Source organism: Oppia nitens, unplaced genomic scaffold, assembly GCF_028296485.1.
Source record: "Oppia nitens isolate AA-2021 unplaced genomic scaffold, nextdenovo-longstitch-racon4-pilon3 scaffold9_pilon_pilon_pilon, whole genome shotgun sequence".
NCBI lineage: Eukaryota > Metazoa > Arthropoda > Arachnida > Sarcoptiformes > Oppiidae > Oppia > Oppia nitens.
In genome coordinates this window covers 1,980,201-2,005,000 of record NW_026533253.1, presented here as the reverse complement: position 1 = coordinate 2,005,000, position 24,800 = coordinate 1,980,201, and the positions used below count along the sequence as shown (strand labels likewise).

Here is a 24,800-nt window from a genome sequence, read left to right as displayed (position 1 = left end):
TTGAGCCGTATTTTATTATCATGTTTTCATGTTATGCTCACTAAAGATATTGGTTGTGTGCTTCCGGAGTAAAGCCAACACTAGTTTTTTGCAACAATTTATTTCAGTCATAACAAGCGTCGGACAAAACAACTATTTATTGGCTATTTTATAGTAAATATAGTGATTAACATTAAATATATATATATATAATAAAAACTTTTTATTGTGATAACAAAAATAATTGATTGCATTTTTAGGTCAATTTTCAAAATTAGTTTAAAATAAAGATTTACCAAAAAATATAAAATTGACTAATATTTAGTGCAATATTTGTCAAATGTTTACTTCAAAGTCGTTAAATTTTTTTTAGTGCAAAACATCTGTCGCATTGACTGTCTCTAAGAAATCATTTGCTGTAAAGCTGTATAAATAAAACACAAATAATGATTTTTGAATCTCTAATAATAAACTTAGATATCATTTTTAATAACATTATTAAATGTTATAAAATTATTATGATTTACAAATTTTAATTAATCTTTAAATTACATAATTTTTATAGTTATTACTGAATATGTTATTTAAAGGATGTTATAATAAAATGATTACGTACTAAAAGTTTATATACAGTAAATGTTTTTAACTAATATTAATAGATGATTTAACTATTGATTTTATAAAATTTAAAAAATAATTTTAGTATAAATAATATTTAAAAATTATAATTTTTATTAGTATTAAAGTATTTTATAGAAATATTTTATGGATGTGAAGAAACATAAAATATTAAAAAGATTGCTATAAAAAATGAAATCAATTTTATTTTGATAGCAAATATGTGAAATTTAATGCAAAATATATACAGATTGTATGATAGCAAATAAAATTACATTTGTTACCAATAGAGAGATTGTATTGCATTTAACAAATGAACGCAAAGCAAACAAAACGATATATATATTATGACTGCATATATGTTTTGGATAAGGGATGAGGACTACTGTATGCTCATCAATGTGTCGGTCCTATCAACGAATCATAATCAGGACAACTGTTCACATGAGTCCTCTTCCAGGCAGTGCCGGCATCTCCTCATTGAACAACATATGCAGCTATTTATTAATCGGCTCTAAGTTATGGTGATATATATAATATATATGTATTATATATATTATATGCTTTTGTTTAATGTAGCACAACATCGGTGAATACAATGCCTTATATAATGCATTTGATGAATCATTTAGATTTAATGGTCTTTAATTGAAATAACTTTAAGCGACTTTTAGCGCTACAAAACATATGATTTACATTTTGCACACCATATCATCCCTTTTCTCTCTCACTCATCATTACTAATGCAAACATTTTGAATATAATAATAATAAAACAGTAGAAAACTTTTGAATTTTTAAACGATAAGAAAGTTATTTGTAAGCTCTTTTGAAAAATATAATAATTAGTTTGACATTTTAAATATGAACTAAATGTATGTTTTAATCAGGGTTAGGCAAGGGGATATGGGGGTAAAGCCAAAATACCCCCTAATATCGAGATTTTGGGATTTTACCACCTCCAGACTTTTTGACCAAATTGAAAAATATTGTCGCTTAAAACGATTAGAAATGACCCCCAAATGCAATAAAAACATACACCCAAAGAGTCTAAACCCCACCCTATACCCCAAGATTTTTAGAAATTTTTGTCATTTGACTCCCCATATACCCCACTAAAACCCAAAACCTTGCCTAACCCTGGCTTTAATGTACACTTTGTTCAGCTAATTATCGCAATTGAATTCAATTAAATAAATTCCTATAAATTATTTTTCATGATATCATTTAATTCACTAATTATTTTACTGAAAAGCTGTACATTATTTTGTAATTAGCATATAAAATAAAATTTTTGTTTCATATATATAAATATATAGATATATTAATATAATTAATTGAATGAACATATTGCGATAAAATACTTTTTGTTTTTGTTTTCTTATATTTAAATTAATATGATTGATATATTATTACAATTTTTATTTAATAACTGATCCAAATTAATTAAATTTAGTAATCTATGTAAAATAAAATCTATTTATTTCAATTAACATATTACTATTATGTAAGTTTATTTTCAATCATAATTAATTTCAATAATTTAATTAACATTAAAAAAATAACTAAGTAAACAAAAATTATTATTCTCAAATAATATTTGTTATATTTTTATCGAATTAATAATAATTATAAATGATGAGTTATAATATATTTTTAAGATAAGTTATATTAAAACAATATATTATATTAACGTTTTAGTTAACTTAATGTTATGTTTGATTATCTGAACTAATCCTATAATAAATTTCATTTTGTTATAAATGATATGCTTAAAGATCATGAATAATGATAATATTGACTACAGTCCCCTTAGGATCGTTATGTCAATCTTTAAGCAAACATATCATCTGATTAGTCTAATACTTATATGCGATATAATAAATATTGTATATTTCAAACGTTAAATGTCGCCAAATATAAACAAAGCTATATAATAAACTGTTAAATTTATAAATCACACCCTAAACAAAATTTAAATGAAAAAATTATTGCAGTACACAATTACTTTAAACCTAAACTTATATAATAAAACACCAAATCATAATTTTATTCAATAAGTTGAATGAGATATCAATAAAATATAAATAAAATAAAATTTTTATTTTATATTTAAAAAGTCTTCCCGATATATAGTATATTTTTTGCTTATATAAAACATTAAGAAAATTGATTTTTTGACTTGAAATCATGATTTTGTGCTTCAAATAACTAATAACATTATGATTTTTAAAAAGCAAATATTGCTTTAATATTGATTGCATTGATATAAACTCATATTTGTTGAAATATTATAGAATATAGTGTTTTATGATTTTGTTAACCAAAATATCATACATTTTATTTAAAAGGGAAAGCAAATCAATAAAATAGTTTTTAGGCGATTATTTGATTATAATATAAGATCAATGCTTTTTTGAAACTCACTTTTTCTTTAAGTATAAAACTTTATTCAAAATCAATTGCCTTTTAAAATGCATGCATTGCTCCGGTACTTAAAACCATCATCTATTAAATATAGTACTGTAGTGTAAAATAGTCAGTCCAATGATTTTGATTTATGGCATAAATAGTGAATTTATTGCAAAACTTATCTCTCGACTAATTTTTCTCTCCAGGAATTTAGGACAACATATCTGCTTAAGTCTGGTGTGAAAACTTCAAAAAAATATTATTTTAAAGATAAGCTTAGATTTATTAGCCTTAACAGTGATTTATTAATTATTATTATTATTATTCAGGTTTACTATCATATAATATTTTTGTTAAATATTAAATATTATTATTTTGATTAAAAGCTATGTAATTGAAATAAGAGTCAAAACAAATATGATATATTGATTATAATTTATATGATGTGTTTATCCAGTGATTATATTTAAGTCCTAATCCTATTGTTAGCTAATATATTGTGTGCTTTAAATAAATATAAGATGTAAAACTTGATAAAAAACATTTAAACCACAGATTAAACGATATATTTCAATACTCGCTTAACTTTATTTCAATCATTGTATAACTCAACATATTGTTTGATTAATGATTATATAAATATTAATAATTTTTTATCGCTATTATTGTTTTATTATACTACTGTTATAGTAGAATATATATGTTATCAAATTAAAATATTCTTTATATATAAATATTGTATATAAATTATGTTTTGATGTTTAAAATATACTGTAGTTTGGATACATATAAAACAATTTTTTTATTAAATAATATATTATTATTATAATTTACTGTATATACAAAAACATAAATAAACATATCAACAAAATAAATAATTATTTCAAATTAAAAATAAATATTTACAATAGTAAAAATTATCTAATTATATAAATTTTATTACAGAATAATAAGATAAAAAACAACATTTGAGTACATGTTTGACAATGTGATGCAATGACGGCTGTAGTGTTTAAAAACAATATTATTATTATTATTATTATTATAGCTATCATAGGTTTGAATTGAATTATATTGATATAGGCGTTCATATCAAATTGAAAGTGAAGTGAATAGCAATGCATAGTTTATTTGACTTTTGTTAGCATTGGATTCAATATAACTATAACTATTATACATAAGTCTTATTGTGTACCGACTGAGTCTTGGCATTGACAGCATTGGTAATATTTCTACATATATCACACATATATCTACTTATACTGTGTATATATAGTTGAGCATTGTTTGGCATATTAGAGTTGGTTATATCATCAATTCATCATATTTTGTCCTCAAAATACTATACACTATCGATATATAATATATTTTGAGCAAAAAACAGTCCTATAATATGTATTATAAATGAAAAGACATTAGAATATAAAACATTGGTCTCAAAGCATGCAATGAAAGGACAAATTGAAATCAATAATAACTTTTGAGTTGAACTCAACTGAGAATGTGCTCCATATCTAACATATATATGATATAACTGTATAACTGTATTAGTCTCTGAATATAAGTGTATTGTATATCAAATAACTGTATATAAATCGAGAGCTAGAACTGAGCCCTTCCTTCTGTCGGCTTCTCCAGAGATTTATGAATACTCTATGAATAGTGCATATAATGTAAGCATATATTAATATTATTGTATAATATTATATTATATTATATTATAGTATTCACTTTTGCGAAAATAATATTATAAAATATTGTTTAGTTTATTTCAATTTGCTTTAATAGCTTCTCCATTGTTAATATTAACTTTTCAGCTAATTTAATAGATGCTACCAGTGCTCAGCACCAATCCCTCGGTGCTTTTTAGTATCACTACGACAATTGGATAAAATGGCACTAAAAATATAATTTTATTAATATATTTATTACATAAATATATAATAAAATAAGTATAATTAATTAATATATGCTTTGAGAGTTTCATAGTAAATGAAAATATTGTCAATCAAACAAATAGACAATTAAGTGATCTCTTAGTAAAACATTATTAATAAAGTAAATGCTTTTTGTAATTCCCTATCATTTATGTCTTTATGATTATCGATCCATTCATTTGTAACAATTCCTCTCATTCTTATAATTCCTACCATTCCTTACAAATTCCTTTCAATCACTTATATAATACATAATAAATTAATAGTTTATGAATTATAATTTATTACTATATCGCTAAATAAATATCAATACAAATAACACACAAACACATACATACTGTACACACAATACAATATTCATATGCAGTTATATATATACACTGTATATTATACAGTAATACTGTATATATATCACATTAATACAGTACATGATATATTAAATAATATTTTTTTTAAACGATTATTAATATTAACAACAAATACTGTACATTTCATAATTATAATTATATAAATTACAATTATATTACAATATTAAATAAATAAAATCTGAGTTTTATTTTCAATGAAACATACAGTATTGTATCAAATATATTAAATCGATTACTACAGTATACAGTAATACTCAATCATTAAAAATTTATTCTATAAGACAATTATTATATAAAAGTGTCATAAATTTAAACTATTGTACAGTATTTTGTCTTAAATATAAAAAGTCTTATTTTTATCATTTTATAAGATTTAAAAAACAAAAATATATTATAAATACGTTTACTCACAAACTTATTTATAATTCAAGTAGATTATCTTTAAAACAAAATATTGTGTATATTTTAATAATTACTGTAAATGTTACAAAAATTAGTATTGAATATTTTGCCAAGTCTACTATTATGTATATAATATATATAAATAACATATAAAAAAATTTTATAATAGCTATTTATAATATATTTTATTAGAATATATTCATCTATTAGTAAATATATTTGATATATTAATATTAAAAAATAAAAAAAACCATTGCATTAAAATTTATTGCACGTTTGGCAGTCATTATAATATAATATTACATTATTAAATTCACTCAACTTTTATGCATTTGTCCCAAATATATAAAAAGTGAAAAATATTTACAAAATATTTAATTTTAAAAATGCGTTTAACATAAGCGTATACTATATTTAAGTTTTATTTAATTTTATTTTAGATCATTTGTATAAATTTAATTCCATTATATTTTATAACATTTAATGCTTAATAATATAATAAAATAAAAATTCACAGAATATTGTTTAAATACATTATATATTAATATATAAAAACATAAAAACAATAAAAAATATTTAGTCTTTTACTATAAAGTTTTATAATATTGTAGTTTAAAATATTAACTATAATATTATACAAATTTTATTATTATTGTTTAAAACTCAATAATTTAAATATGATGATATAATAGATTGAATTTTACTAAAATAGTTGTATAAAAAATAAGAAAATTAAAGTATAATATTTTGTAATATTTGAAAAATATTTATTGTTGAAAGATTTAAAATGATTTAACAATTGTATATCAATATTTAGGATTTAACATGAGACCCATGAGCTACCAGTGCTATATAGGATTAAAAGTGATAGAAATTCAAAAGAAAATACAATATTGTATACACTTATGGGACACTCAAAAGGCAACAATACATCTCTTCAATAGTGAATGAATGACAATATATTTGGCGCTTTTGCCAGCATTTTGTATACTAAATGGTAGAGTAAGTCGTTTTTGATAAAAAGCACAAATAAATAGTTGAGTGCTATTTATTGGACAACTATTGATAAAAGTCTAACAAAGAAATATTTGACTCTTTTTGCTGTTTAGTTCACCAAAAATATATATGCAATCTGTATATAATAGTACCGATATATATATATAAAGTAATAATAGATTAAATGTAATATACATTATATATATTATATAGTATTTTATATAATTTGTAGTAAATACAGATGTGTTTCAGTGAATGCATTTTTGTTGCACTTATGAGACTTTGAATGCAAAATAAATTGCTTGAAATGAAGTTATAAATTAAAAGTATTGTCTATAATTGCGTTAAACTTTTACTATAGATATTAGGGTTAGATTAAGTGTAGACTAATGTGATAAACAAAATAAATAGAAAAAGTATGTCCAATGCATTATCCATAGACATAGACAGTCACTACTTTTTTGGTTGGCGTTAAGGTTGTGACCCATAGTAACACTACCAGTGCTTTCACACTACTTGTGCCTCTTATAGCTGTCCCATTAGGAGATGAGACGAGCGCTAAATTAATTGTCTGCTCTTTTCATACAATTGCAAACATCTCATCGGATAATTATATAGCGTTCACTGTTTATACTGTTAGCACAGTTAGCAGATAATTGAATTAAGTCTCAAATAGAGCCCAATTGTAATGTCCGCAGCGGTCGTGGCATTAGTGAAGGGCTGGCGAATGTCATCTATCTTTATTAGGCGGTACGGCATATATATGACATCCACTATGCATTGCAATATACCAGTCCTCTCACTCTCCTTAACTCTGTTAGCTATAAAAAGTCATACACCAGAGTCAGTCAAGTCCTACACTTCTATGAGCTGTAAGCCATTCATAGTATTCAATGAATATTATATTTGTTAACCATTCACTCAAATATACTCTCCATTCAAATGTTTGCACTATTATATTAAATGCTTGTATTAAAAGCCAACATTACGTTAAACACAGAACTAAAGTATTTGTAGTTTTGTTTATTTCAAGTCATTTATATTATTATAGATGTTTAGTGGAGTAGCCGTTGTTTAATATCAGTTGTTATGATAGTAGTGGCACTTTCTAACGGATCATCAATAGGACAGATATAAGGGCTACAAATCCTGACTAATTCAATGAAACAATAGTACAGTTGGTTAGTGTGTATGTACTCTATGTATATAATGTGTATATATGTATGTACGCCACTTAAAGCTTTTATCCCGATTGGTTTGATTTTATGATCATCATATTTGATGCATGAGCTCCAAACACTAGTACCAACAATATATATATTATATTATATATATATTGATATTTATACAGTTTATACATATCATACACGAGTAGTACCAATAGTATTATATGAGTTACTTTCAGTTGACCGGTTAGCCTCAAACTATATAACATATTAAATAGAAAAGTTAGTCATTCATAGCCATCTATATAATCAATTGTTATTAGTCGGTGATATGTACAGCACTTTTATGCCTTATATGTCATATCATAAGTGTAATACTACTAAACATTGTTTTTAATAGTCAGTACTAAATAAAAAGGAGTCCCAATAGACGACACTTTATTATTATTATTATTAACTATATATATATAACAAATATAGCAATTCTGTCTTAATATAAAATTACTAAAAACAATTGACAACCAAACAGATGATTATTTATGAGATATTTTTTTATAGTAAACCATTGGATCTTTGAAGATGAAGAAGTTTTTAGGAGTGTCTGTCCTTTAGATTTGGTTACAGCAGTGACCGCTCGGATCACATTACAAACAGTCAAGTGTTGTAAAGAACAGGAATGTTAGCCGATTATAGCCGTCATATTACCCGCTGTGAAGTGCCAACAGTGAATCACCTGAGCCAACACTACCAGTCCTGTCATACAATTGCAGTCAACTTTTGCAGACTGCGTGGGGCCGTTAGCTCTGGAATTCCTACTTTTACTATACATATGATAAATACAGCACTCACTCAACACTACTTTATTTTATTTAACACAACAACCAATCGTTGTTATAATGTATCACATATTCAAAAATACTCTATCAATGCAAAAGTCAAGAGCTATAAGATTGCCATTCCTTTAGTCCAAGACATGAGTCCATAAGTCATGGCTATTCCGGTGTAGACATCAGGATATCTCTCATTTGACATTCACTTGTTTTTGTGAAAGAAAACTAATGAGAAACTCATTAATTTTAACCACAAATAAGATTTGCGCTAAATTTCAACAGAAATTAATTACATTATAAAAAAAAGTTAACATAAAGTTATATATATTAATATATATATATATATATATATATATCAATTTTTCATTGGTGTAATTTAATTAAAATTATTAAAATATATTATATTTTATAATATATTTACTAACTATATATAACACTCTTATATTTTAAGTAACTTAAAACTTAACTTATACCGGTAGAGTATATCATACACAGTATAATATACAATATTTGACAAACATTTGATGACATATACTATAATATGATAAATGTTAAGCATTTTTGGTCACCAAATCTTTTCAAATCAATAAATACTTAACACTATCTTATAATGTATACAAAGTCAACTCAATATTCAATACTGTCACTTATACATGCCTTTAGGCAATTCAGGTGTTCTGCTATTGATTGGTACAAAACCATTGAAAGAGAGAGAAAGAAAGAGAGAGAGAGAGAGAGAGAGAGAGAGAGAGAGACCGATACATGAACTCACAATTATCACCAGTTTGTCGATGAAAATAAAGTAAAATCATAAAAAGTGTCGCTTTATTCATAAAAAGGTTGAATTACAAGACATAAAGGATTTAACAATTTTTGTGGACTTTTCTTATTATTTTTCATCCTTTTTTACTGGAGATTCAAATTATTTACTCAAATAGAGATTTGCTTACATGTAATCAATTTATTGATCACTGAATTGCACATCAAAAACAAGTTATAACTCTATTTACGACCGAATTATAACTTATTTTTGTTAAATAAATTTCTTAAGAATTGACGTATTTTTACTCTTTTATTATCTTTCAAATCAATCGACTCTAAGCTTCAAATTAAATAAAAGATTTATTGTTATATAAAGCCCTTTAAAACAAATTTATTTTTGGAAAAAACAATTAATTTGAGTAAAACTTTTATAACCAATAATTTATTCAATTTTATTGCTTATAAAGGCGTGAATAACAAAACACTTCTTCAATATTATTATTAATGAATCGATTGAATTATCAAATACTAAACGTGTTTTTAACTTTAAAAAAATAAAAAACATATTTAAATTAAAAAAATTTATACAATGCGCTATACTTTTAAAATAAAATGTCTCAAATGAATTCATGTACCGGTATTACTCATAATTCATTGGATAAGTTAAACTAAAAAAGTTTTAAACAACTTATTTTTGTTGTTAATAAAAGCAATAAATAATAATAATTTAAAATTTCATCTTAAATAAATTTATATATATATTTACATTTGCGTAGTGATCATAAAACACAATGTCAATTGTAACAAAAAAAACAACCTTTCAATTTATAAAATTAAATACCGATATTCAGTATTGAAATAAATATAAAAACAACTTTAGTTAAAATTGATAATCAATAACTCATATATTACTAACAAAAATGTCATAATTTTCTGACAACGGCATCAAATAATCTGTTTTTATGTTTAAGTGATTCCTTAAATACTTTTTCATATTCAATGATTTGATTGTTGAGAACAATTTCGGGATTTTTGAGTCCATCACAAATGGCCTGTAGATCCTTCTCAAGAGCCGATCTCAGATGTGGTTTTGACATTTGATAACCAATTTCGTCATATCCATCAACTAATCCGATTCCTAATCCTTCAGGTTTAAGGCGTCTATCGGGTGTTTCAGTGATATATTTCCGTTCCTTAACTTTCTCGATATGTTCGGCATGTGTGGCATCGGTACCGATGCCATGCTTTTCCATCAATGCTATCAATTGTGATTCAGTTAGTAGTTCAGGTGCTGTCGTCTGTCCGTCGGTCACTTCAATTGAATCGGGAATAAAGCGTTCGTTTTGACTAAATTGTGGGATCTCTTTGTCACTCCATTTGTCGTAAATATAAATTTCTAAATAGTTTTTCTCTTCAATTCTTAAACCACTTAATGAAAATATCTCTTCATTAACACAAATATCAATTGTTGTTTCAAAGCCAACGGCATCTTTGTCAAGACAGGCAAGAAAATGGCGTACAATTAGTTCATAAACACGTTTGTCATCACCGGTCAAATTGGGTGCATATTTGGTTGGATGTATGGGTGGATGAGCATTATCCGACTTATTACCATTGCGTGGATTCGGACCATTATTAAGAATTCTTTGTGCGAACTGACCCCAAATAGGACTGTCAATCTGGAGTTGTGTGTAATTCACTAAATTCAGTTCCGGAGGAAATTTGTTTGTCTCAGTTCTCGGATAACTAATAAATCCATTGGTGTAAAGCTTTTCCGCGATTGCCATCGCTTTCTTAGCATTAATCTTGAGTTTAGACGAAACAGACCTCTCAAACGTTACGGTATCCAAGGGTTGAGGTCGCCATTTAGTGCGTCGCTTGGTTTGAATGTTAGTAACAATGGCTTCAAAATTGTCCATCACTTTCGACATTATGGCCAAACAACTCAGTTCACAAAATAGTCGAACCCTTTTCCAGTGAAACTTTGCATTAAAACCATTCTTCTTGTAGTTAACTTCTAACGACCAAAACTTTTGCGGAACAAAGTTTTCTCGTTGTTTATGTCGGTCGACAACAAAACCGAGTGTCGGGAACTGACACGAGCCGTAACTCACAACGTGTTTTGTATCCCTTAATTCAGGTCTAAGTTTCTGCAATTCAAGAGTCAAAAATCTGGTAAAAGCGGCGCCCAATCGAAGATCGAGTTTCTGGCGAACGTCGACAGCATCGGCTAACTTCTTGTTTGGTCGAATCAGATTATTAAAGGCACGATTGATGGCCTCAACTGTAATCTCCGAGAAATGGGCTCTAAATATGTTTAATCTTGGATTAGCCGATCGGCAAACAGTTATTACTTCGAAACCAATGTTTTCTCCTTCGCGGTCACAATCAGTCCATATGATGAGTACATCACATCTCTTGGCTTCTCTAATAAGCGTTTGTTTAATCCTCTGGTTGTTGTCTCCGCACGTCTGTTCAATTGGTGCCCAAAACAAATCTTTTGGTTCACAAGACCACCATTTCTTGTGTTGAGTTCCGAAATCATAATTGAAAAGATGTCCGCAAACAGAAGTCAAACTCATATTGCAATTGCCGAGTGTGTTGTGGCCAACGGTTATCTCATAAACTTTATTGAATTTACTCAATCCTTCCCGAGTCCGTACGGCTCCTCTGCCGAGAATGTTGGCCACATTCTTGGCCACGTCATTCTTCTCGGCCACACTCAACACCCGAACCATTGATGTCGAAGAATCGGTGATCGCATGTGAACTCAAATTACGACAATTTAATAACAATGACCACAACGACGCCGATGACTGTCTCCTCACTAATGGTAAACACTTTTGATTATAATTTGTTAGAAATTGTTTACAAATATAAGTCATAATAGAGTTAAACAACAAATCAATTGACAATCAATTACTTCACTCATTGACCGCAATATTCATTCAATTCATAGATTTTATTGTTTTGTTTATAATTCAAAAAAGCGCTTCAAATCTATTATTAATATATTAGACATAGAATACAGTGTAGAGGTCTTCACATAAATACTTTCTAATGTCATAATAAATCACTTGTTTTAATGCTTTTAATTTATATAATAATTACAAAAATATTTAAATTATCGATATTTTTATATCAATTTTATTATATAAAAACATTATTTAATTGTTAAACAATTGTTTAATTATATAAGTTGTCTGTAAAATAGTGTTTTCCAATTAATTGCTGTAATATTAATACAAAGTATTTTATGGTAAACAACTCTATCGATTAATATTATAAATGAAAATATTTTAATTATAGAGCTTTGCTTTTATAAATAAAATTCAATTAATTTTTATTATAAAATTAATTGAATTTAAATTAACAATTAATTATTATAAGTAGTAATTATAAGTAATTAGTAAATTATAAAAATTAGTTAATCGGTATGTATTTGATTTGTTTGGACATAATTGTCATCCAATGTTAGTATCAGTGAAAGTGACACTCAATATAGACATAACTGCTTGTATTAGTGTGTGTTTGACAGCAAATCAGCGATACATTGATTAAAGCATAAGATGTAGTATTCAATAGACTTTATATACAGTAATAATAACTATAAATATATAACTAATAATGTATTGAAAAAAAGTCAAATAAAAACATTGAATTGATTTCAATTGTAAAACTACAACAACAACAACACTAATCACAACAACAACAACAACAACATTGCAATCATTTTTAATATCATATAATTTGTATGATTTTAATTGAAATCTATTTTTGTTTTGTCGACCATTGATGTCAACAACAATTTGTTTGTCATTTATTTAAATTTGATGACAATATCTGTTGAAACAAATTATTTTTATATCAATTCAATTAGTAATTGAAAATTGTTTGCAAATATTTGTTGATTTATTGGTTGATTGAAAAACATTAGCCAAACGTATAATGAAATTATTGTCATTTAATTGAAAGCCGATATCATATCTAGTGATCACCGAAAAAGGTAAACAAAACCATTTTTTATTGTTATTGTCATCTAATGGTATGATTTTGTTGTCACTAATGGAGGTTCAGTTAAGAGATGACAGTTGTGATGAGTACCGGTAATAGTGGTCAACAGTCACAGCAATCGCCGCAAACGCATCCCAATGTGGCGCCGCAACAACAATCAGCAGACCAGACACAGACACCGCCGCAGCCGATGGACATTGAATGCGATGAGAGTTTAGCACAGGCCTCGAGTACGGGTACGCCGTCGCACGTGTCTGACAAAAGTCCGGCCAATATTAACACTAATAAAACGAATCGAAAGATTAATTACAACAAATCCGTTAAGACATTAGCGGACAACAATCAAGTGAGTGATGGAAATGAAGAGGTTTTGCACTTTTCCAGTACTAGTCATCATAAAAGCAACGAATCGCTTAATATATCCGATGATATTATTGAAATGAGCACTGATGGTGATGACAGTGAAGCCAAACAAGAGTTAGCTGACGATGAGGAGCCAGAGTTTCCCGTTGAGGAGCTCAACAAATTGGATGATATGATTAATAAGCCCCGTTGGGTCATACCTGTCCTTCCAAAAGGTGAACTCGAAATACTTTTGGAAACAACTATCAAATTATGCAGAAAAGGTTATGACATTAGATCAGAACCGTGTCAAAGGTTTATAAGAGAAGGACTAACCATTTCGTTCACTAAAATATTGACCGACGAAGCAGTTAATGGATGGAAATTTGAAATACACGTATGAATTAATATACCGGTAATTGTTAATAATATTATTAATGATATTGTTTATCATTTGTTTATTAGAGATGTATTTTAAATAACTGCGAGCGACTTATTGAGTTAATAGTTCTTAAGCTCAATCAAGACTGGTTCCCATTATTGGATTTGTTGGCAATGGTTTTTTGTCCCTCCAATAAGTAAGTTGTTTACTACCAAAAAAAAGTCTATAAATCAAATAAGCTTTTAATAACAAATTAAATTTTATTAATTACCGGTAATAAGTATAGTTAACTTGAAAATAATAGTTTAACATTGCATACTAATTAAAATATTCATTTTATTTTAAAAATTACTGCATAATATTATTTAGAAAATTTTTAAGTTAACTATAATAAAGTAAAGTTTACTATAAAAATCTATAAACTTTATCTAAATTAGTATTTTTCATTTAAATCTTTATTTATATTAATCCTAAATAGATTTCATTCATTTACGAGCACTCGAACTGAGACAATAACTCGATCTCCTGATGAAGAAGTATTTGCCAAATCTCAAGACTTGCGAACACCAAAAGGATGGCTCATAGATCTTATCAATAAATTTGGAAAATTAGGTGGTTTTAAGATATTGTTGGAGCGCTTCCAAAGTGGTCCGACGCTTACGGTTCCCCTAATAGCCGCTCTTCTAAAGCCATTTGGATTGTCATACGAGTTACTAACGACACAAACTATTGAAACTTATTTTCTACCGATTATTAAAATAGTGCCTCAATTTTTGGATAATCTTACCGACGATGAACTCAAAAAAGAAGCAAAGAATGAGACAAAAAACGACGCGCTTTCAGGAATTGTTAAGTCTTTGAAATGTTTGGCCTCTCGAGTGACAAACGATGAAGAAATGATTAAGAATTTAGAAATTTTTAGATTAAAAACTATTTTACGATTACTTCAAATCTCGTCATTTAACGGCAAAATGAATGCTCTAAACGAAGTCAATAAAGTTATTACTAGTGTTTCATATTATTCACATCGCCATCAAAGCACTACTTGTATGTCAGGTGTTGAAGAGGAAGAGTGGTTAACGGCAGAAAAGATGGCCGAATGGCTAAAGGAAAACAAAGTATTGCAAATAGTTTTAAGAGATTCATTACATCAGCCACAATATGTGGAGAAATTAGAGAAAATTATACGATTTGTGCTCAAAGAGAAAGCGTTAACTCTCGAAGATTTAGATGACATTTGGTCGGCACAGAGCGGAAAACATGAGGCCATTGTAAAGAATGTGCACGACTTGTTGGCCAAACTGGCCTGGGATTTCTCACCCGAACAGTTAGACCATCTCTTTGAATGCTTTCAGCAAAGTTGGACTAAAGCTACCAAAAAACAAAGAGAAAAACTTTTAGAACTAATTAGAAGATTGGCTGAAGACGATAAGGACGGACTAATGGCCAACAAAGTGCTCAATTTGTTATGGAATTTGGCTCATTCTGATGATGTGCCCAACGATATTATGGATCAAGCGCTGGGAGCTCACGTCAAGATCCTAGACTACAGCTGCTCTCAGGATAGAGATACGCAAAAGACTGAATGGCTCGATAAATGTGTTGAAGAACTGACAAAACCAAACGGAGGTGTTTGGGTTCTGCCGGCACTCAAACAAATACGTGAAGTCTGTTCCCTATATAACGAAGCCCCGCCTAACTTTGTGGTGTCGGGTCCAACAATATCTGGCAATCCTTCACATCATCAAAGAGTCACACATTTAGTCTATAGACATGAGATTATATCACGTCTTCAGAATCAACACTCACTGGTAATACTGGTCTCTGAAAACTTATCTTCATATATGAATAGAGTTCGGATGTTGTTTAAAGAGGGCAAACATATTGATCCCAATTATGTTTACCCCGGCAGTCGATTTTCTCACGTTCAAGAAGTTCTCGAAAGACTTAACTTTTTGCGATTTCTTTTAAAAGACGGACAGTTATGGTTGTGTTCACCTCAAGCAAAACAGATCTGGAAGTGTTTAGCTGAGAATGCCGTTTATCTCGATGATAGGGAGGCTTGCTTTCGATGGTTTTCCCTATTGATGAGCGATGAACCAGATCTTGATCCAGATATAAATCGAAATTTTTTTGAAAACAATATTTTACAATTAGATCCGTCATTAGTTACCGAAAGTGGAATCGAGTGTTTCGATAGATTTTTTAAAGCAGTTAATGTTAAAGAAGGAAAACTTATAGCAAAAAGACGGTGCTTTCAGATGGAAGACAATGAACTCATTGGAATCGACTATTTATGGAGAGTTATATTGTGTTGTAGTGAAGACGTGGCCCGAAAGGCTATAGAATTGCTCAAAGAGACGTATACTAATCTCGGACCTAAACTCATGGCTTCTCAGGTGGAACTACACGAAGACTTTATCAACACTTGTTTTGATAGATTACGTGCCAGTTATGACACGATTTCAATAATTGAAAAAGATATCACATCTGAAGCCAGAGTTAAACAAGAAATGGTTAAAATGACACGAGTTTTAGAAGCTCTTTACGAATATATTAATCAATGTGATAATGATTTTGGCGAAGAGCGCACTATTTTGCCAATGAGTCGTTCATTTAGGGGAAAGCATCTAATGTTAACCATACGATTCCCAAATCATGGCCGACATGTCGATGACATCGAGATATGGACCCATACTAACGATACATTACATTCAATTAGGCAACAAATATTAAATAAGTATAAAATTTGATAATTTAATTCATATATACAACAAATTAATATATTTAATATATTTAACAGAATTAAAGTGAATAATTCAAACATGAAAGTAGATCTTTACATGAATGGAGATTTGTTAGATCCAATTGATAAGAAACTTGTCTCACAACTGCCATTTAAAGATAAAATGGTATTATTATTGCATTTTATATTTTAATTTATCAATATTTGTAAATTAATGAAAATATTTAGGTTTTAAACGGAAAGCTATTTCAAGTAAATTCAAATATGGCCTGTTCTCCCGATTCATCGTCAGACAGTTCAACCGGCACCGGATGGACTAATCCATATTCGTGCGCTAATCCCGAAGCCGAGGCTTGTTTACCTGGAGTGGTATATTTTGTTTAATTTAATTTAAATTTCTTATAATATCTAATGTTTTTAACCATCTGTCAGATAATGTCTCGTCAGTCACAATACACTCAATTCTTGTTCCAATTGGCCGACATAGGGATGTCATTAAACAACCCATCATTAAGAGAAAGTGCATTATCTGTCCTCAAAATAATGTCGGCCGACATTCAAACTATTGAACACATTAAGCAACTATGTATGTCTGGATCCGACGTTTCATATGAGGAACAAAGTCTTAAATTTGATTCAGAATTTTTCAATACTTCTCCCACTCGTGTTATCTATAATATGGGAATTATTTATTCACTATTGATTCCGGCATCGAATCCTCTCTCAGACGGCGCTCAAGAGTTTCAAATGAATTTTATGAAAAGTGGTTGCGGTCTTAAAATACTTGAATTACTTACAAAAAATAATTTTCTCTCAAATGCTGACGATTTTAGCAAAATGTAAGTTATATATTGCTATTACCTGTAGATCTAAAAAAAGATTTTTAATATTTTTGTTTGTTTGACAATAGGTGTGCATTTTTAATTGTGCTAAAGATAAGTAAACTAACGCTTACGACAATTGCAAACTGTGTATTGAGTCCAATGACTGGTCACTCATCACATAATGTGATTACATTACAGGACGCCATTCAAAGTATTCCAAATGTTTTCTCAGAGTGTATGACACGAAGTGTTTCCCAACGAATCGCTCAAAATTTAAGAGTTTGTGATAATAACCAAATTTATAATAATATATTGAACTATAGACCAGATAAGGCCACCATTACATCTGTAATGTTGTTGTCCTGGTCTGCAGCTACAGGTCGCGAGTCGTCGCTGAACGCATCAACCGAACAGTTGCATCAAATTATTGTTGAACCTAATGACGAAAGTCCTGCAGAAGTGGATCAAGTGTGCAAAGAAGCCATCGAAGTGTTGACTGTGATGTTTATGTTATCTCCTGAAGTATTAGTCGTTTTTATGAAAGAGCAAATATGGCAGACATTTGTTATCGATTTATTATTAATTTGCAACAAAAAGTAATTTAATATTTATTTTTTATTATAATATTACAATTAATTAATTGTATTTTTCATTCAGATGTATTCGTTCGACAGCATTGGAACAGTTAGCTCTGATAGCAACTAAATGTGCGACAGAACAGGATTTTTTAGTTAGATTTGTTCAGCTATTGTTCATCCATTTGGGATCAACTGTTTCTAAAGAATCGCACTATGAATCTTCTCAAGAATTTTTTCAATTATTTTGTCGTTTATTGAATTACGCGTCTCAAACAAAATGTTTATTACCAAACGTCTCTGAACTTCTTAACTACGAAATGGAACAATTGAGGAATGTTAGGGTTAGTCATAATTTTTTCAGTGTTTTTATTTTAAGATTAATATTTAATTATAACTTAATTAATATATAATATTTGATTTATAGAAAAATTTGGTCGTCGATGGTCTGATTGAAGAGATTCAATTAGAAGGACACTTAGGCATAACCAAAGAGATTATATCATTATTAGATTTTGAGCAAAAATATGATGTCGGCTGTGATATGAAAGGAATTTGGGGACAGGAGGGACACGGATTGATCAATATTTTAATCGATGAATACATATTTCCCGCTTCAAGAGCTATATTTCAAACAAATCAACAGAAGAACACAAATCGAACGCATATTGAAGAAGTGAATCCCATTTGTACGTCTCCGTCAACATTGGCCGCTGCTTATGATTGTTTGGTTGCTCTTTCCACTGGATGTGCTTATAACTTGCAATTGACTGCCACTACACTTATTGAAATGTTTTATTCAACTAATGAAACACTCGTTGATTGGGAATATTTGCCGCCAATAGGTCCCCGATCTCCCCGAGGCTTTGTCGGTCTCAAGAACGCCGGCGCCACTTGTTATATGAATTCTGTTTTGCAACAGGTTTTTGTCTTTAAAAAAATTATTTAAAACATTACTTTATAATTATATATTATTTGTAGTTATATATGATTCAAGAAGTTCGAGACGGCATTCTTGCAATAGAAGGTGCGGCCACTGATCCTAATGAAGATTTTTCTGGTGATGACAGAAACGATTCCATACACTTAAGTCTATTAAGTATAGATCAAAACAGAATTGAAGAATCAAATAAAGACGATTCGCGTAAAGATTATAACTTAGGTGTTCTCAAACAAATTCAAGCCATCTTTGGTCACTTGATTTTAAGTAAATGTCAATATTATGTTCCCAAAGGATTTTGGAGACATTTTAAGTAAGTTTTATAATTAGTTTGTGATATTTTTATTAAATTTTTAAAAAAAATTTTATCAAAATATTAGATTATGGGGCGAACCGGTTAATCTTCGGGAACAACACGACGCTCTCGAGTTTTTTAATAGTTTAGTCGATAGTTTAGATGAAGCACTTAAATCATTGGGTCACTTACCAATTATGTCTAATGTATTGGGCGGTACTTTTGCCGATCAAAAGATTTGTAAAGACTGTCCTCACAGGTATTCATGATTTATACAGTTTTTATATTATCGTACATTGAATTTATATTTTATAATCTATTTTATAGATATTCTCGTGAAGAGTCATTCACAACATTAAACATTGACATTAGAAATCACAGTAATTTATTGGATTCATTGGAACAGTATGTCAAGGGTGATCTTTTAGAAGGAGCTAATGCTTACCACTGCGAAAAATGCAACAGAAAAGTTGATACAATGAAACGGTTGTGCATTAAAAAGTTGCCATCAGTTTTAGCAATTCAATTGAAACGATTTGATTACGACTGGGAGAGGGAGTGCGCCATTAAATTCAATGATTACTTTGAGTTTCCACGCTTTCTTGATATGGAACCGTATACTGTGAGAGGATTGGCCAAAGTTGATGGACAAATGATTGACGACGATCTTAATGTCTATGAAGAAGATCAATCGTTGTCAGATAAAGATAAACAATGTACTAAATACGACTTATGCGGAATTGTTGTCCACTCGGGTCAAGCAAGTGGTGGTCATTATTATTCTTATATTCTTTATAAGAGTAATAACGGATCTAAGAATTGGTTTAAGTTTGACGACGGAGATGTTTCCGAATGCAAACTCGATGAAGACGAAGAAATGAGAGCTCAATGTTTTGGTGGCGATTATATGGGCGAAGTGTTTGATCATATGCTTAAGCGGATGTCCTGTAGACGACAAAAGAGATGGTGGAACGCATACATACTTTTCTATCGACGAAATGATACCGAAGAGACAGCACTCGCTAAACGTCTTAATGAATTAGTATTAATGGACTCAAAGGCAAACGATAAGAAGCTATTTAAGATGCCGGTAGCCATTGAACGCAGTGTTCAAAGACAAAACATCAAATTCATGCACATGAAGAACCAGTTTAGTTATGAATACTATCAGTTCATGAAAAAGTTGATCAGTGCTAACGGTTGGATCGGTAATTATACTAAAGAGTCTAATAAATGGCAGGAAGAGTTGGCCACAATAAGCACACAACTGGCCTCAAAGTTCCTGTTTTCGACATGTCTTAGGACTAAAAAGTCCCTTCGGTTTGTTAATTATTATTTTAATTGTCAGTTTCAGTTTAAAAGTGTCTAATGATTATCTACTCTATAGTGGACCAGCTCTTGATTGGTACGAGATATTGACATTACATTTGAAAGTAAGCGAATCAATCCGGATGTGGTTCATAACGAAAGTACTGTTAGCCCATCAAAACAGATTCAGTGAATACCTATTGGAATGTCCGTCCGCTGACGTCAGAGTGGCCTTCAGTAAAATAATCATATATTTAGCGCACTTTACACTTATGGACGGATCTCAAGTCGATATTCAACAGTCCTGTAAGTCATAGTTGTTGTGATTGTATTAGTACTATAGTATCGGTTAAAATAATTCATAATATATTTTTGTTTTGTTTATTGACAGCCCATCAAAACGAAACCTCACCTATCAATCTATCAAATTGTTTAATTAGATTAACATTAGATTTACTTCGAAAAGAAGTTTCGGATTATAGTCGAAATTTAGGTCAATATTTTAGTTTATTTTCGATGTACGCTTCCATTGGAAAGGCGGAAAAATTACAATTGTTGAAACAATGCGTTCCCGAATTGTTCATATTAGTGGCACTGGATGAGGGACCGGGACCTCCCATCAAATATCAATACGCAGACTTAGGAAAACTCTATAATGTGGTCAGTCTTCTAATTAGGTGCTGTGATGTCTCATCTAAAACAATATCGTCGATGTCTGGAAATAAAGTCTATCCGAATCCCTTTATGGCCGAAGATATAGATGATTATTTGATGCCTATTCCACCACAAGTGGCTGATTTAGTTTTTAATAAATCCAATTACACCAAAAAGATCATCGAAGAAGCTAATAGTGCTGACGACACAATCAAATTGTTAAAGTTTTGCTGTTGGGAAAATCCTCACTTCTCATCAATGGTATTGAGTGAACTCTTGTGGCAAATTGCCTATTCGTATGCTTACGAATTAAGACCACATTTGGATCTGTTGTTGGAAATGTTACTTTTGGATGACTCGTGGCAAACGCATCGGTTACTTAATGCTCTCAGAGGAGGTAAATAATATACTGAAATGTTTGTCATGTATTTGCATCTCATTATAAATTTGTCTTTTTTTAGGTACAACTGAAGAAAGAGAAGCACTTTTTGACACAATTAATCGAAATAAAAGCCATTACCAGAAGAGAGCGTATCAATGTATCAAATGTTTGGTTACTTTATTCAGTTCCTGTCCATTAGCGCACCAATTATTGCACGAACACATTGACTTGAAAAGGAAATGGATGAGCGCTGTTGTTTGGCTCAGTGATGAACTCGATAAGAGACCGTATGCGGCCAACAATCAATACGGTTACAACAATTGGTCACCACCTGCACAGTCAAATGAAACCAGTAATGGCTATTATCTCGAAAGATCTCATAGCGCTCGACTTACTCTTAGTAGAGCTCATGAATTATGTCCTCCTGAAGAACCACAAGAAGATCTTGAAGAACATGAAATATCTCAGGAAACAGATAGTCCTCCTTCAGAAACAGTTAGTGAGGATCCATTGCGTCCCAGATCTTTCAGACAGAGAGTTAATGAAGACACTAATAAATATAAGTTATATGAATGTAATGACGAAACAACAAACAAATGGTGGAATCAAAGTTCTTCCGGACCTACAGTTGGCAACACTCACCCAACTGCTGGTCCTTCGAGTCCAACTACCAGTGATGTTGATGTTCAGAATCGGGTGTATCCATGGATTAATAGTAACCCTCAACATAACTCTCCAACGAAGATCAAACCAATGACTTCATCACCACAGATGAAGAACCAAACAGTCAGTCATATGTCTCAACAGTCGACTAGTTTTGATAGAGAGTCACAAACTGAAGATAAAAATAGTCAACAAAACAAAAATGTTTTTAATGAAAGTTGAGGTTTAAAATTAAACATTCAATCAAAAGATTGTTATAAGTGATTGAAAACACTTTTGTTTTTTAAAAATTTTAACGCATGTTTAAAATTGCATTAAATTTAATTTATATTAATTTAAGTATGATTCTATATATATATATACAAATCAACAAATAGTTAATTACGTTATATAAAATACAACTACAAAATGAAAAAATGATGATATGATAGACTTTATAAACAAATTAAGTAATTGTAAGACTATTTGATAATAAGATTTTGATAATTTAAATTTACTTATTTATTATTATTATAAATGAGATAATGTTTTGTACAGAGAAAAAAAAGTTAAATTGATAGGCCATTAAATAAGACGTTAAAAACGATTTATTAATATTAATAGTCTTTTTTGTAATTTGTTTAATAAATCGTCCAACAAATAAATTGTTTTGATTGATTAATAAATTAATTTTTAAAAAATAATTCACAATTTCATACATTATATTTAAATGATGGTTATATTTTTGTTGATTTTTGAATGCCATTTGCGCCTAAAAATCGATTATAAATTTAAATACAATTGTTTATATGAATTTTGAATTTGTAATTAATTATTAAAAAATTTATTAAATTGAATGATAGAAAAGTGAGAATTCTTTTTTATAACTCATTAGATAATTAAATACAATATATTGTAATGTAAGACAAGTCAAACTTTGATCCATATCTTTATAAACTAATGTTTTATAAATATCTAAAAAATTGTGTAAAATAATGAACATAATTAAAATTTAAAAAATTAGTGTAAAATTATTAATGATATTATTATTATTATTATAATTGACTGTTTATATCAATAAAAATTTATATTATTTTACATGAAAATTTTAAAGTTAATATTTATTTGATAATCAAGTAATTTACTGGTTTATAAAATACTATAGACTTATATACAATAAAATAGACAATCAAAAACTAATTGATAATTATTAATTTAATAAATTATACTTTATTTATGAGTTTTAAAATGTTGTTAATATAAAACAAGGAAATTAAAGTTATTATTAGCAATACATAACAAAATTTGCTGCCATTTAAATATTAATCATTTAGTATTTATTATTTGCTATACTAAAATAATATGTAATTTAATAAGTGATAAGAAATTTAAATTTGCTTACATATTATAAAAATGTTAATAATTAAATCAGATTATCTAATAATATTTCTAACAACATAAATATTACATCATAATTAGAAATGTAAATAATTAAAAAAAATTATGAAATTTTAATCTCTATATAATAGTTGGTTAAATTGTTTTAAAAATTGATGTATTTTACGCTATGACTGTACAGTATTTGCTAATTTATTATTTTTAATATTATATTTTATTAAAAAATAGTTATCATTAACACGTAAGTATTAATTATATATTGATAGTTATATAGTTACTGTAGATATTATACATGTATACTGTATTTATTTTTAACTTTTAATTATTAGAGTATATTCCAAATTTCCAATATATGAGTTAACATATATTAGATTATTAATATTTAATATATATATTATTAATGTTTAGAGAGCGTTCAAAACTGATTGCGCAATCGTTTAAACTTAAATACAGTATTTAATTAATGAATTGATCATGGTCATTTGCAAAATCATTAATATTAATTATTATAAAATAAAGTATATTGAAAATGATTTAAAATTTATTAGTAAATATTTATTCATAGTTGCAATTAAACTTAAGTTAGAGTACAAATAGATCTAATGTCAATGTAATCCTAAACTTATAGAGATTACCTGAATCTGTATAAATTGTTTAAATGGTTAACATTACATCAAATACATATAAATTTATATGGCTACTTTTCTAAAATAATTAATAACTCTATTAGTAATAAAATGTCAAAAAATTATATATACTATTTATGATTAATTTATATTATATGATAATAAGTGATTAATTATTAGTTGGCTAATGTACTAAATTATAT

The 24,800-nt window shown here is 28.4% G+C and overlaps 2 protein-coding genes across 3 annotated transcripts; one reads left to right on the top strand and one right to left on the bottom strand.

The window, feature by feature from the left end:
- Positions 1-10,325: 10,325 nt before the first annotated feature.
- LOC128964515 (DNA topoisomerase 3-alpha-like) lies at positions 10,326-12,452 on the bottom strand. Its single transcript, XM_054311127.1, has one exon. It carries the CDS (start codon positions 12,352-12,354, stop codon positions 10,393-10,395), a length of 1,962 nt encoding a protein of 653 aa, XP_054167102.1. The 5' UTR covers positions 12,355-12,452; the 3' UTR covers positions 10,326-10,392.
- Positions 12,453-13,081: 629 nt separating this feature from the next.
- Positions 13,082-22,892, top strand: LOC128964844 (probable ubiquitin carboxyl-terminal hydrolase FAF-X). 2 transcript variants are annotated; one of them, XM_054311493.1, is made up of 16 exons: positions 13,082-13,475; positions 13,547-14,222; positions 14,291-14,403; positions 14,686-16,947; positions 17,011-17,119; positions 17,182-17,322; positions 17,386-17,792; positions 17,864-18,373; positions 18,435-18,696; positions 18,780-19,274; positions 19,334-19,605; positions 19,673-19,846; positions 19,915-20,907; positions 20,975-21,201; positions 21,287-21,946; positions 22,011-22,892. In XM_054311493.1, the coding sequence occupies exons 2-16, from the start codon at positions 13,554-13,556 to the stop codon at positions 22,814-22,816; spliced, it is 8,100 nt and encodes a 2,699-aa protein (XP_054167468.1). In that variant the 5' UTR covers positions 13,082-13,475; positions 13,547-13,553; the 3' UTR covers positions 22,817-22,892. The 2 variants fall into 2 exon arrangements, with proteins under 2 accessions (XP_054167468.1, XP_054167467.1); XM_054311492.1 differs by having other exon boundaries at positions 13,541-14,222.
- The last annotated feature ends 1,908 nt before the right edge of the window (positions 22,893-24,800 follow it).